General features: G+C 35.1%; 1 protein-coding gene across 16 annotated transcripts; it reads left to right on the top strand.

Annotated features, from left to right (window-relative positions):
* The first annotated feature begins 302 nt into the window (after positions 1 to 302).
* LOC122001745 (probable E3 ubiquitin-protein ligase HIP1) lies at positions 303 to 13,353 on the top strand. Of its 16 annotated transcripts, none has more exons than XM_042556637.1 (11): positions 303 to 535; positions 4,264 to 4,348; positions 6,977 to 7,027; positions 7,137 to 7,213; positions 7,933 to 8,007; positions 11,069 to 11,170; positions 11,259 to 11,954; positions 12,061 to 12,437; positions 12,541 to 12,639; positions 12,715 to 12,858; positions 12,943 to 13,353. In XM_042556637.1, exons 5-11 carry the CDS (start codon positions 7,983 to 7,985, stop codon positions 13,087 to 13,089), a joined length of 1,590 nt encoding a protein of 529 aa, XP_042412571.1. In that variant the 5' UTR covers positions 303 to 535; positions 4,264 to 4,348; positions 6,977 to 7,027; positions 7,137 to 7,213; positions 7,933 to 7,982; the 3' UTR covers positions 13,090 to 13,353. The 16 variants fall into 16 exon arrangements, with proteins under 16 accessions (XP_042412571.1, XP_042412576.1, XP_042412569.1 ...); XM_042556642.1 differs by having other exon boundaries at positions 6,926 to 7,027; XM_042556635.1 differs by having other exon boundaries at positions 4,264 to 4,633; positions 4,719 to 7,027.
* The last annotated feature ends 258 nt before the right edge of the window (positions 13,354 to 13,611 follow it).

The raw sequence follows: 13,611 nt of genomic DNA, 5'->3' as shown, positions 1-13,611 counted from the left end.
GATTATTCTAACTTTGTTGTTACCTGATTAATTATTTCTTTTTTAAGGGATAAGTATTTTCAGTAAAATAAATTTGATTATCATATTCTCATACTCAATTTTTTTTATTTAAATAAAAGTATTTGACCGACACACATAAGCAGAGTGTTAGAACGCACTAAACCCAAGTTCGGCCTAGACCGGACCCGGTCGCACCTCGCCCCAGTTGGGAATCCAGTCTCATTTGCCACGTGTCTTCGAAATCTTTTCCTTTTTGCCCTGTTCTTCCTGACAGCGACGGGTACGGTGTATATAGACAAAGACGAAAGGGGGAAGAAACAGTGCGGAAGGAATTTGTTGCGGAAGGCGTGGGAGAACGTTTTACTCGCTTTCTCTCCCCAATTTAATCGGTTCTTCTCTTCTCCTTTCCTCTCCTCTTCGATCATTTCCTCTTCTCGACGCGCGTTGATCCGATCGACGCTTCGTCGCGCGCACAAAAGAGATCGTCGATTCGTCACCTGATTTATATTTGTCGTTCGTTAATCAAACCCACTCGGTACATGTTTCCCTACGTTTGTTTCTTCCTTTTGAATTGCTTCTGTAGTTTATTGATTGTTTTTCCTTATCTGTGTTGATTTATTTTGTTTACTGGTAACCGAATGGAATTTTAATCGCTCGCCGTGGATGAGGTCTTTACCGTCCTTATTTCCTTTTGTTGCTAGTTTATGTTTTTCATGTGTTGAGAATTTGGATAATTGATTAAAGGGAAGCCCAAATTTGTTTGAGATTTATATGGATCGTTAGTATTTCATTTTCTTGCCGGAATTTCCAGTTGTTTCTGGGGCTGGGAAGTCCATTTATCGGTTTTTGCAATTTTGATGTCTTATATAATTAAAAGACTGAAGAAGATTTTGATGTCGCTGCATTTTTGTATTTTTCCAGGTTTGAACTACCCATAGTGTTAGTAAATTAAAGTACATTCATGCGCTGCTTATCTGAATACTTAAGACTGTGTCGTAGTTGACTTCTTACTTTAAGTCTTCTTAGTTTCCTAGGATTGTTGACATAAGAGTCTATATTGCCAAAGCTTTTACGAATCGGCTTTGGCATGTCACAACAGTGTCTGACTGACTCATCATTCTTGGAAGGAGGGTATATGTTGACAACAAGTAATTTGAGAAAATTAATTAAGGGAATTATCCGTACTGATAAGTCCAAGGAAGGAGAATGTTTCCAACTTATTTCCCTTTAGAATGTTTCCATTGGGAAGAGGCAGAATGTTTTCTCACCCTCTCCCTTCTATCCTGCCATTTCTGCCCAGGGAAATAGTTGGAGGCAGTGACTAGCGCCTGGAGAAGCTTATCCCCAAGTGAGTTTTCTTCTTCTGTCCCTTCCCTGCATAAACTTAACCCTAATGAAAATTGGAAACCTTGATGCATAGTCCATATCTCAAAATCTACAAGAGTAAACTTTTATCATTGCTAACAAAGCTCCATTTAGTTCCTTATAAGTGCAGAAATCAACCCCATATAATCAATCCTATGTTAGAAGACCAGGAAGCATCACAATTTATGCAGTGTTCCAATGTCATGGTCATTTTAAGGTGAAAGCAATTTATTTCTGTTCTGTAATAATAAAGGTCTCATGTTTAAGAAATAAAATTGATCAATATATTTGAAGGCTACTACATTTGTTTAACATATCCCATTATTAAGCTTCCTTAATTCCCTAGGAAATTAGACATAAGAGACAATCTCTTCAACACTTGCATCATTTGTTACGTCTTCTCCTTCAAGCTATGTCCCAAGTATTCATGTACTCAAACTTTTGATGTCTTACCCAGTTCCAACAAACTCCAATATTTGCCTAAAGTCAGCTAAACCAGAGCAGAGTATAAATAAGATTTGCATCCTCTACAATCCTGCTTCCTAGTTGAGTTGAATTTTGTTAGTCTGAGAGGCAACCCGTCCAGAGTCTTCAAAGGAAGAACTTTGAACTACTCTAAACTTTCACATGCTGTTCCAAACTTTTGTACTATGTTAAAAATTATCTCAATTGTCATCGCTTCATCAGTTCTAGTTAAAACAGTATTATTTCCTTTGGTACCTTACACCACACTCACCTTTCTGGATTTGGATACCTTTGTAGATATATTTTTCAATTTCTTGACAGTTTCTTCACCTGAAACTCAAGTTCAGAAATCAGTCATTCATTTCCAGTAATAATATTGGAATGCATCAATACATGTTATTAACAGCAATAAATTGAGAATTTAAGTTATTTTTTATTTTAAAAATGTATTTAAGTATTCTTTATTAGATTTCTGTCCTAGAATGTGATACATTCAAATTTTGTATTTAGAATCTTGATTTATCTTATGGGCATTGATGGCATTTTAGGGGATACATTCTAGTAGCATCAGGCCTAGGTAGCTTGTGTTAAAATTTGTGCAAACCTATGAACATGTAGCCAACTCAATAGTTGGGACAAACACAGATTGATGATGAAGACAATATTCTAGCACCATCTCTTGAGTCATGACAACTGGTTATTTAAGTTGAGTAGTAAAAGTGTGATTGTCTATGTTAACATAGTATTTTTTTTTTTCTCGTTGAGAGTAAGTAGGCAATTTACTTTTTTCATAAAGTCATACAAATTGTGTCCCTAGGTAAGGTTATGCACTATTGTTTAAAACATAATGTTATGGCTTACTATTGTTAATAACATCCTTGATCTACAATATCAAAATAGAAATGATCAATCCATTAAGTTGTATATGACATGTATTCTCATGGAAAATAACAAGGACGCCTGCTTATTTTCTTTTGCAAAAAAATTTGGAACTTGTACAGATTCTCTTGTAAAACATGAATTCTAAAACATGAATTGACATTTCTGGTTAACTTGCTAGAAGAAAATCATAAAACCAAGCAAGAGCTGAGCCAAGTTTCAGGCTCCAACTCATTCAAGACAGTGCCTGCGGAATCTGTGCTTGCGGTATGTTGAAGGAGGATAAGGGGAAGGAGAAGAGTGCAAGTGTCAATGTTGTTGAAGGAAGAGGAAGAAGAGTAGGAAAGGACTTATCTGGGCCAACACACATAGGGAGGAGCTAGAATTTCAGCATGGCTTTGATGCAGAGGATTAATGCAGAGAGAGGAGTCAATGCAAGTGCTTGTGAGATAGCTATTCTATGAGATTGTGATGCTATGCTGATTGCATTAGTGTGATGGTTGATGTGCAAAGGTGCTCATGTGGAGAAGGGGAGAGAGAAGCTAGTGTTGGTGTTTGAAGGGGGAGGAGAGGAGCGTGTGCCGTGCATGCGAAGGTTCTCTAACTCACAAGTGTCAACTATTTCATGTGTCGACTGATGGGCAGAATGAAGTATTTTGCGAATGCTGACCGACAAGGAACTAGACTTAAAACTAGGGCTCATAGATTGATGAACATGGATAAGTTCTATTTTTGTTTAATTTGGTTTAATCCAAAAAAGTCTTCTCTTTCCAACTATTAATTTCTAGGGCACTTGGATTGACTATCTTAATATTATCCATTGTCATAGGAACATTCTTATTCTTGTACAAACTAAATATGAAAAAGAACCATCTTCTATTTCAATGATTTCTACTGTAGTCAATTTAATCATGTATGTGTCCATTGTATGATGTGATTAAACTGCATAGTTATGGCTGTAACAGATGCAATTAAACCTTCTATTGACAGATTGTGGATTGTGGTTTTCCATCTTTAGCTTTATAAGTACAATGCTTGACAGAAATGTTTTTGAGATTTATTAGAACTTGGAAGCTGGAATATTGTGTTATCAACAAATAATCCCTAGTTTATTCACTCAACCAACTGATGAATCTCTTGCTCTGATGTCTGTTGGACACATGAGGCTTAACAAAACTTTACAAATTGGTTGATGCTCGACTAATATGCAATTTATTGGTCAATTCACACATAAGCTGCTTTGGCACTAGTTTGTACAAAAAATTCTTGTTATGCAGAATATGTGGTGGTTTGAATGCCGAACACCGAAGATATTGTTGGGTAAACAGGTAAAGTCTGTTAGCTTATCTTGATGGGTTCTTCAATGATATACTATCTTTTTCTATTAAAATCAGTAATTCCATAGTAGCTAATCCTAAATCCTAGACATCTTAGATTAATAGTTTGTTTGAAGAGAGATTTATCCTCAATTGTAGTTCTTAGGTTAACCTCATTGGGTTGGGTTACTAAGTAACATTCTGACCATATTCAACTGAACTATCACTGCTATTGCAGGCACTTTGTTGACCTTAGTGGGTCATGAAGAAGAGGATATGGAATTGTCAATTCTCGTCATCACTTTCTACCATGAGCAGATAAGGTTTTGAGGCTTTGCAATATTGATCCTGGGTTTTGGATTTCTATCCCTATGAGATTGTGATGTACAGGCAACAGGGGGTTCTATTTGAAACTATATTTGATTGGGCCTTCAACTATTATGTCTAGAAAGGGATTTAAGTCAGGGTTGCACTATAGAATCCCGTAGGTATCTCGTCTATCTTGACTCACAAACATTTGGCATAGATGAGGTCAATTGCATCAATGATGATAGTCATGGATCATTACAAAAATCATGTGATGCTGCTGCAATAAAGATGGTTTTGAGGTTAATTTCCTCTGGTTGTCTTCATAATTCTTTGTAAAATCTGAAGGAGAAACAACTTTCATATCTATCTACTGACTTGTTACAGTAATTCAGACCTTGGATCTATCTGATTCTTCACATGTATATGCTTGTATAGCATAGCTGGAGCCAATGGCTAAGGAAAGCATTAAACTTTCAGGTCTCTCTTAGCATATCTTTAGGTGAACTAAATGAATTGTCCTGGATGAACTAATTTTGGCTGGCTTGTAGGCCATGACAGTGGAATGGCAATAAATGTTGAGGTTCTTCTTGTAGTTGTCATGATTTATACTTTCTTCTGTTCGACTGGTGTAAGAATCAACATACAAGAATTATTAACAGGGCAGTGGAAGGGCATAACAAGACCAGGTGAACTTGAAGAAATGGAGACTTGTCTTGTAAAAGATGTCTTTTGGAGTCTATAGCTAATTGTTTATAACTCAGAGTGCAACAGGCCATCATAATATTATTATGTAATATTGCATAATTTTTTTTTTTGGGTGCTGCAATCCATTAGGAAGTATCCTACTGGGCTATCATGTGAGCCACCACATGATGTCTGCTTGGACTTGCTTCATATAGAAGGCTGTTTTGTCTTCTTTGTTTATGTAGAGGTGACATACTGTACAATGTAAATGAGGTTTGTTACAGAAGTTTACTGATAGAAGTTTGAAATTTAAATCTGCACAGTAGTAATGTTCTTGGCAAGTTATTTAAATGATCTTGAAAATGGATCTTCAAGGTATTTCACACTTCCCATGGTTCTGCCAGACAGCATAGTCAATAATCATAATCTAGTCAGCCTTCAAAATAGAGTAGCTGCTAAGACTCTTCTTTTTTTTTATTAGCTGGACATTTATTAGAGCATTATCCTGCTATTGTTCACAGCAAGTGTGGTGATGAGGCCTATCAAAGTACACAGTATATACTGACATCATTTATGGGGAGTGTTATCTTGAACGAAACTCATGTTGAGAACTCATATTTGTTGTCTACTGACCATTTCTGTTTTATTCTTTCCAAGTTCCAAACATTGACGGTCATTCCAACTTTGTATGCATGGTATGCACTGCTGTTGTTTGATTTACTGAAGTTTATCATCAAAGAAACTCTTTGTCAAGAACTTATGTCCTTTCTAGTCACCATATTTTATTCTTCCCAAGTTCCAACATTCACAATGACATTCCACCTATATATAAAATGTATATTAGACAGGTAAGTATGATTCAGTTACCAAGAACCTGTATTTGAAGTTACATTGTAAAGTAACACTATCATTCATGAATGATAATTACATATGTTTATAGAATCAACATAAACATAAACACTCTTAAAGTGACTTACTCCATCCAGATAACTAATTTTATCATATTTTTATCTAACACTTCAAGCAGGACCATAGATACTATGTGTAGTTTGTTACATGACCTGGAGAAACTCTCATAGGATAAACATAATTAGACACAGCAATATTGAAACAAAAATGTAATAGTCACACATAACTGAAACAGAAATTTATGTATGGAATATTGGGTCGGATAATTTCATAAAGGATAATTACATATGTTTATATGTGCACTCATAAAAATAACTAATTCTATCTAAACCACAGCCATAGGATAATGATCTATTTGAACATCATTGATTCCTAACCATTCGTAGATATCGTCACTCCTAACCTTAAATAACATCACGGAACAAAAAAGGGCAGGGCATAAAGTGGAAGCTTTATAAGAGAGGCATTCCAGAAGTGTAATGAAGGATTAAGGGGAAGGAAAATCTAGAGAGGTAGATGGAAAAAAGGTTTGATGTCTGTCATCTACCCACTATATTCACTATATTATGCTGCTACCCGATGAAAAGATAGTCATATCTGGTTGTTGTTTGTCATAGCTATATTCTCCACTATTTCTTGTAGGATGGATGTGAAGGATGAGTTAGATTTGCCTGCCTTTTAGTAGTTACAGGAGGGATGTACTTGGACTGGTTAAATAAATATTTACATAGTGGTTTCGCCTAAGCCTATCAGAATCCAAATCATATACAGCAGCATAGTTGATTCCATCAATTAATGAGACTGCATATATGCCTATGCAATGTGATGAAACCATGCTGACGAGCAGACGCTTGTGTCTCTGCACCAACTGTAGACCACTTCTTTTAATATGAACTATTTAAACATTGACTATGAACCTATCATTTTATTTCTAGGCACACTTATGAGAAATGATTAAGATTTATGATTAGACGCATTGATTATTTCTAGAATGACAGGATGCATATCATTCACCCACACATTCAAGCTAATATTGTTAAGTTATATAGGAGGAGAGAAGACTATTTTTGAGCAACAAAACAGATAACACATAAAACAAAGTGAGTATAAGATAGAATAAGTTTGAACATGTTTGGTATTGTGGTACATTCTTGTTTTCCTAGTGTGGCATGCATAAGCATGATATTATTCCTTCTTGTACTTTCTTAGAAGCAAGTTCAGAGGTTGATGGTTATGCCACAATGAAGTTAAGTTTATTCAGTTTCTGGTCAGTTATTTTCATTGAGGTATGTATTCTATGATCCTAGTTCTACACCAAAGTAGTGCTACAGAAATGCTTTTTTATGTAGATAAAACTTATCATAATGATAAACCAATAGCCAATGCATCTAGAACTGGGACCTCAACAACATATCATGCTGCTTGGTATTTGTTTTATTAGATATAGGATGTACCAGTGCATGGTCCAGGATCCTTGAATGGAAAAATGATCAAATAAATTTTCTTCATGGATATGCTGTAATGTTATGGAATTGTCAAATTGATCTACGATTACGTCATGTCAGATATTTGTGAGAACTCAACACAATGATATTTGCAGTACAAAATTACTTTACAGGTCTTTTGATAATTTCTCTATGATACAGCCTTGCAGGTGGTTCAGGGTATGCATCAACTGATTTCTTTCAGGTTCTTTTGTGATAAGGACATTTAGGGTCCAATTACTTGGATGAAATATGTGAGGGAAAATATCACAAAATTACATTGGGATTCTCTATTATTTATTTATATTTTGTGATCTTTTCCCTCTTTTCTCTCATATATTCCATCCAAAGAATCGAATCCTTAGTCCTGCAAGGTATAGACTGCACTGCATGTGTACCAGTTGTGACAATTGCATTAGTAGTCCAAAATAGAGCATTGATCATAGCTTTAATTTATTCACTTTTATTGGCCTAGTTTTTTTAATATTAAATATTGGTTTAAAATACTCTAGCTCTTCCAGAATTTAGAGGTTTTCTCCTTGAGGTAGGCTGAGTATAAGAAATCAACCAGATGCAAAATAGCTATAAGCACAAAGGTATGTTGTCAGACATTTTTATTATTTCACCATGTTCTAGTAGCCAACATCTTTGAATAGTTGATGGCACATCTAGTTTCAAATAAGTTCAATAAAATACAAAATTCTACCATCCTCTTTGGTTACTAATCCAAAATCTTCATTTATTTTTGGATTCTCTACCAATTCACTAAGTACTCATTAAATATCCTCCAAATAGTATATCTAGTATTCATCATAGTGCCTATAATATCTTCATCTAGGATTTCACCTTTTGCAGAATAGTATTCATCATAGTGCCTATAATATCTTCATCTAGATATGTGTTCCTTTAATCAGGCAATCTTATTTGTGGGTCATGAGTATTGGTAGCATTTAATGTTTCATGCCTTGATACCAATCTAATAAATTAATTTCCAACTTTTTTTATTTGAAAGTTGTCTATGTGTGCAACAGTAAAGCTAAGAACTTCAGAATAAGCTGGACTTTTATAATTTAGATTTTCTCTTTGGAGATGTAAGTTGAGAGTTTTTTTAATCTTACAAGGAGAGTTGAGCCAACTCTGCATTATCTTCTTTGTTAACTCATACTTACCTTGTGGAAATAAAACTTCATTCATAGTAAGTTCTGCATTGCTCAATACATGTTGTCAAGACATTTAGTGTTTTGAATTGGCTAATCTATATTTAATATAGAAGGGGAGCCTTGACGTAATGGTAAAGTTGTTGTCATGTGATCTTGAGGTCACGGGTTCGAGTCGTGAAAATAATCACTTACAAAATGCATAGTAAGGTTGCGTACAATAGATCCAATGTGCTCTGACCTTTCTTCAGGACCCTATTTCGTGCATCGGGCTGTCTTTTTAATCTATATATTTAATATGTATCTCAATTGATAAGTGCACTAAAATAGGAGGTGGTTCAAAATATGGATACAAGTAGGTCTTGGATCTCTTATTGATTGATCACTATATGATGTATTAAACCCATAATAGTATGAAGGATGTCAGCATGTTGAAATTTGATCATGGATTTAAGTATTAATTTATGTAATACTTATATATTGGTGTGCCATGGAGGCGAATAAAACTCACATTGAGATCTACTATCACTTGTTGCAGTTATGAGGCTAAACAATTCGTACAATGAAATAAATGATCTCTCACACAGAATAAAAACTCACAAAGAAGAAATGTTATTATGATTAATAGCAGGGGGTCAAGGCCCATTTTAAAAGACCGTAACCCATACAAAAATTTGTAAATAAACTATAATATTCAAGAATGTCTATAGGAGTTAATCATACTCTTGATAAAATAGTTATCATAAAAATTTGTAAATAAACTATAATTTTCAAGAATATCCATAGGACTTAATCATGCTCTTAATAAGATAGTTATTATTTCAAAAACTACCTTATATAACCTTTTCTTATAAAACAAGAGAATAGTCAGTATGTGTGTCTCACATTAGCTCAATATAAATTTTAGTACAGGGGCAAATAGTTGAAAAGGGAACTAACTCCCTAGGCTTATAAGCTCTAAAGCCATAAATGATAACAAAAGGATACAACTAACAAAAATTTTAGTTAAATCTTTTAATTGTGAAATTGATATCTTGCATTCTTATTGCATGATGGCTGATTTGTTCAATTTCTTCTTTGATATTTCATGATAAGATTAAGAAATATTGTAAGTCTAAGTTCTGATTTGTAGCATGTTGAGTATATTTGTAAAGAGCACAAATTGGTCAAAAAGAGGGAAAAAAAATAAACAATAATTTTTAGAAATTTAGAGAAATTTTAGGATTTTTATTAAATTTCGAAGTCAATTTGATTCTTTTAGGTTAAAGTTGGGCAAAATTGGCGCAAGCTATGCTCAATCTGATCTGTGGACCAAGCCCTTGTTGCCCAACCCAACTCATCGTCCATGCTGACCTGACACGACATGACTCGATCTTTGGTGGGTCATGTCGAGCAAAACTCAAGACTTTACTGGGTTGGGTTGCAAGTAGCTTAACCTATTTGACACCTCTAATGTGGGATAAATAAGCTCCTAACCCATCTACTCTAACACTAAAAAAAATTGTAGGGTGAAAGTGAATCAAAACACACAGATATAATAATAATTGATGCATTATGGTTGATAAACTTAAGTGAATCTGGACTAGAGCACAAATGAAAATATTATTATGTAAAGTAGATTGAAAATAAACTAAAAAATATTCAAGGAAGAAATAATCTGAAACCTAATGGACTCAATCAAATTAGTAAATAATCCATAATTACTAACTAAGAATGGAACCAAATTTGGTTAAACTTCTACCAAAGTTGTCTCACATTTAAAACCCAAATTGAGACAATGGAACTTTAACAAGATGGAACCCAATTTAAGACATTTAAACCTAATATATGTCTAGTGCCAAATAATTACTAAATTTAACTTGAAATTTGGGTCAATTAGAGACTTGATATGACAATAACTCTTATATAAAGTATTAAATACAAGATTAAATACATAACTATGAACAATGTTGGGTACCTTTGTCACCCCCATCCTAAATGGATAAAGTATTTATACTTTATATAACATAGTTAATGTCATATCAAATCTCTAATTGAAATTAAATTTAGTAATTATTTGGAACTAGACATATATTAGGTTTAAATGTCTTAAATTGGGTTCCATCTTGTTCAAGTTCCTTTGTCTCAATTTGGGCTGAAACTAAGGTTTGTGTTACTCAATACAGCTAATTCACAGAGGCTACACGAGTGGAATATGTTTTATTGCTGTTTTCCAATTGGTTTTGGTTCTGGACAGAAACATAACAAATTTAAACGGTCTTTGTTGACACCTTAGTAATGTGCTTATTGTCTCTATTTTGTGACTTCCATAATTAACTGATTTCATTTAGACTTCCAAATTTTATACCCAGTTTTACTCGTTTCTGTGGCCATTTTCCCACCTATTTCATTTCACCTTAAGGCTGTATCCATGCATGAAGCTCTATTTTATTTTGTATGCTTTTCTTGTCACATAACATTTCTCTTTTCCTGAAGCTAACTTACCTCATGATGCAAACAGGTAGTATGGACCAGAGGCACTCAAGTCATCCAAGTCACATGTACAAAACGGATCGTGAGAGGATGCAGAATCATCAGCGGCATGATCATCAGTTGAACTTGGGTGATATACACATTTTAATGCACTATCATGCATCATGTTTTTACTCTGAAAAGTTGGAAATTGTCAAGTAACATGATTTTGGTTTCAGGAAATTCTTCTATGTTTCCAGTGGAAAATACTGGAACCAATGGAGTGAACCTGGTCACTCATTTCAACCTTCATTTGGGGCCATATAACCATCAATCAGGCAATTTTCATTGTCAGGTTCCAGCGAATGTGCCAGCTAATGCAGAAACATCTTATGATGAATATACACATTTTCCTTATGGTGGAATCATTAGTCAACATCCACAACATACTATGCAGCATGGATTTTTGCATAACCAATATGCAATGGGGGATATTAGGAGGAATGCCAATCCATTCATTCAAATGGAGTATGAACGAGCACCTTATAAAAGAAAAGATCCCGCAAACTTCATGTTTCCTCAAAGGGAAAACAGAAACAAATATTACCATGCTGGAAGTTCTTCCAATGCAACAACTTCAACTGAAATTTCACAGGCAAAACCTACTTATGATTCACAACGCTGGCCTTGTGATCCTGCTAGCTTTATTCATAGTTGTAGTCATGATTCATCAAATTCTAGGAATGCTTCTCAGAGAAACGTTAGGAGTCGGTATGATACAACTATTCACTTGGAGAACATCTCATCTGGAATCAGATCAAGTACCAACTTATCTCATCAAGTTCAATCAATTACAATTACTCCAAATGCCAACATGGGAGGCCAGTGGAATCATGACATATTTATAAATCCTAATACGAGGTCCTCTTCTTCAGGTTTGTTTAAATTTGAGTAGTTTAGTATTATTTTTTACATAACACAATGTTCTCTTTTGAAAATGCTAATACAAATTTATGTTTTAATTGATTTATTAAATTGCAGAAACCAGCTCCTTCAATCATGATATCAACCATAGTTTTGTTGCAAACTGTGGCACCACTAACAATATGGACATTAGTGGAGGCTACCGCTCCATTCTGCCGATGCAGTATGGTGACTCATCACGAGGTAGGATGGTGTCTCTAAGTATCCATGATCAGCGAACAGCTCACGGAGTGAATCCTAGCTACATGGCCATGGATTTAGCAATAACACAAGATTCCAGATTGCAGAGAGTGGAATCTGCTGTGCGCGCCATGCGTCCAACTGCATTGTCACTAGTTCATCGGAATAATGGGAGATATGGAAGAACAAGTCGTTCTAACAGAGTCCTTTCATTCTTGGACGAGGATGCTTCTCGTATTAGTCAGATGGCCGAGGTCAGAATTTCAGTAACTTTTGACTTATCATGTTCTTTTAGCTCCAGGAGCATATATGTGTTTGTTACCATAAACACTGCTCTCATGCAAATTGATGCTGCAGGGAGTAGCTGTGATGGATCACTCTGCCTTTTACGATCCAATGCATTTTATTGATCAACACCGAGGTATGCGACTGGACATAGACAACATGAGCTATGAGGTAATTAATTGCATCTTCAATCTCCTGTTCTTTTCTGTGTTCATAGTTCCTGTAATATCCTATTATTTCGTACAGGAATTGCTTGCTTTGGAGGAGAGAATAGGCTATGTGAGTGTCGGTTTATCTGTAGATGCCATCAGAAGTTGCTTGAGGGAGACACTTTACTGCTCGGATCAGACTGAAGATGGCCATGAAGAAGATGGCTGCCCAATATGCCTGGTAAGTTAACGCAGAACCTACTGAATTTAAATCTGGTACATTTTTTTGTTCTAACTCTAGCATCTGGTATGTCTTGCAAAATAGGAAGAATATAAAGATCGCGAAATTCTTGGGCAATTGAACTGCAAACACATTTTCCATTCCAGTTGTGTAAAGAAGTGGCTGCTGATCAAGAACATCTGCCCGATCTGCAAAGCCTCTGCTCTGGAAGACGCTTCAAAGGAAAAATAGAAATAAACAATCACACACGAAAGGTCTTGAACAATCGCACACAAAGTCTTCATGTCGTCACAATAACTTGTAAATATAACGTGTTGTACTTGCAGCAGCTTCTAATGAAGCATTCATTCAGTGTAGGAACATAGTAGTCTCCGTCACAGGGAATTCTTGAAGTTGTTTTCTGATTCAAAAGCTACAAGAACCATGTATTGCTCCTCTTTCTCCGGAGATGTGGAGTGTAAACAATAGGGCTATGATGATGTCAGAATTTCATAATGCTTATTGTACCGAGCGGTTCGAAGAAGTAAGTCCTCGAATTCTAGCATAGTAGAACTTAGCGTTCGACAGAGAAATCATCTGAAGGAGGATGACTTGTTTGAACTTTATTGATCTTCAAGCCTCAGACTGTCTAAACATTCATCCTCTGCCATATGCTAGGTGAATAACTTTTATATTTTAACCAATTTTATAATCATCTCTGACCTACCTCATCTTTTGTCTGCTTAAATTATAAATTTCATTACTTATCAAATC

The sequence above is a fragment of the Zingiber officinale genome, chromosome 7A (assembly GCF_018446385.1).
Source record: "Zingiber officinale cultivar Zhangliang chromosome 7A, Zo_v1.1, whole genome shotgun sequence".
NCBI lineage: Eukaryota > Viridiplantae > Streptophyta > Magnoliopsida > Zingiberales > Zingiberaceae > Zingiber > Zingiber officinale.
This window is presented reverse-complemented; position numbering and strand designations above follow the sequence as displayed.

What these genes read in the sequence shown, in the direction of transcription:
- LOC122001745 (XM_042556646.1), top strand. Translation starts at nt 11,005, where the DNA reads ATGCTTTTCTTGTCACATAACATTTCTCTTTTCCTGAAGCTAACTTAC. An exon ending in TACGAGGTCCTCTTCTTCAG is followed by an intron (nt 11,955 to 12,060) that starts GTTTGTTTAAAT and finishes ATTAAATTGCAG; the next exon opens with AAACCAGCTCCTTCAATCAT. An exon ending in ATGGCTGCCCAATATGCCTG is followed by an intron (nt 12,859 to 12,942) that starts GTAAGTTAACGC and finishes CTTGCAAAATAG; the next exon opens with GAAGAATATAAAGATCGCGA.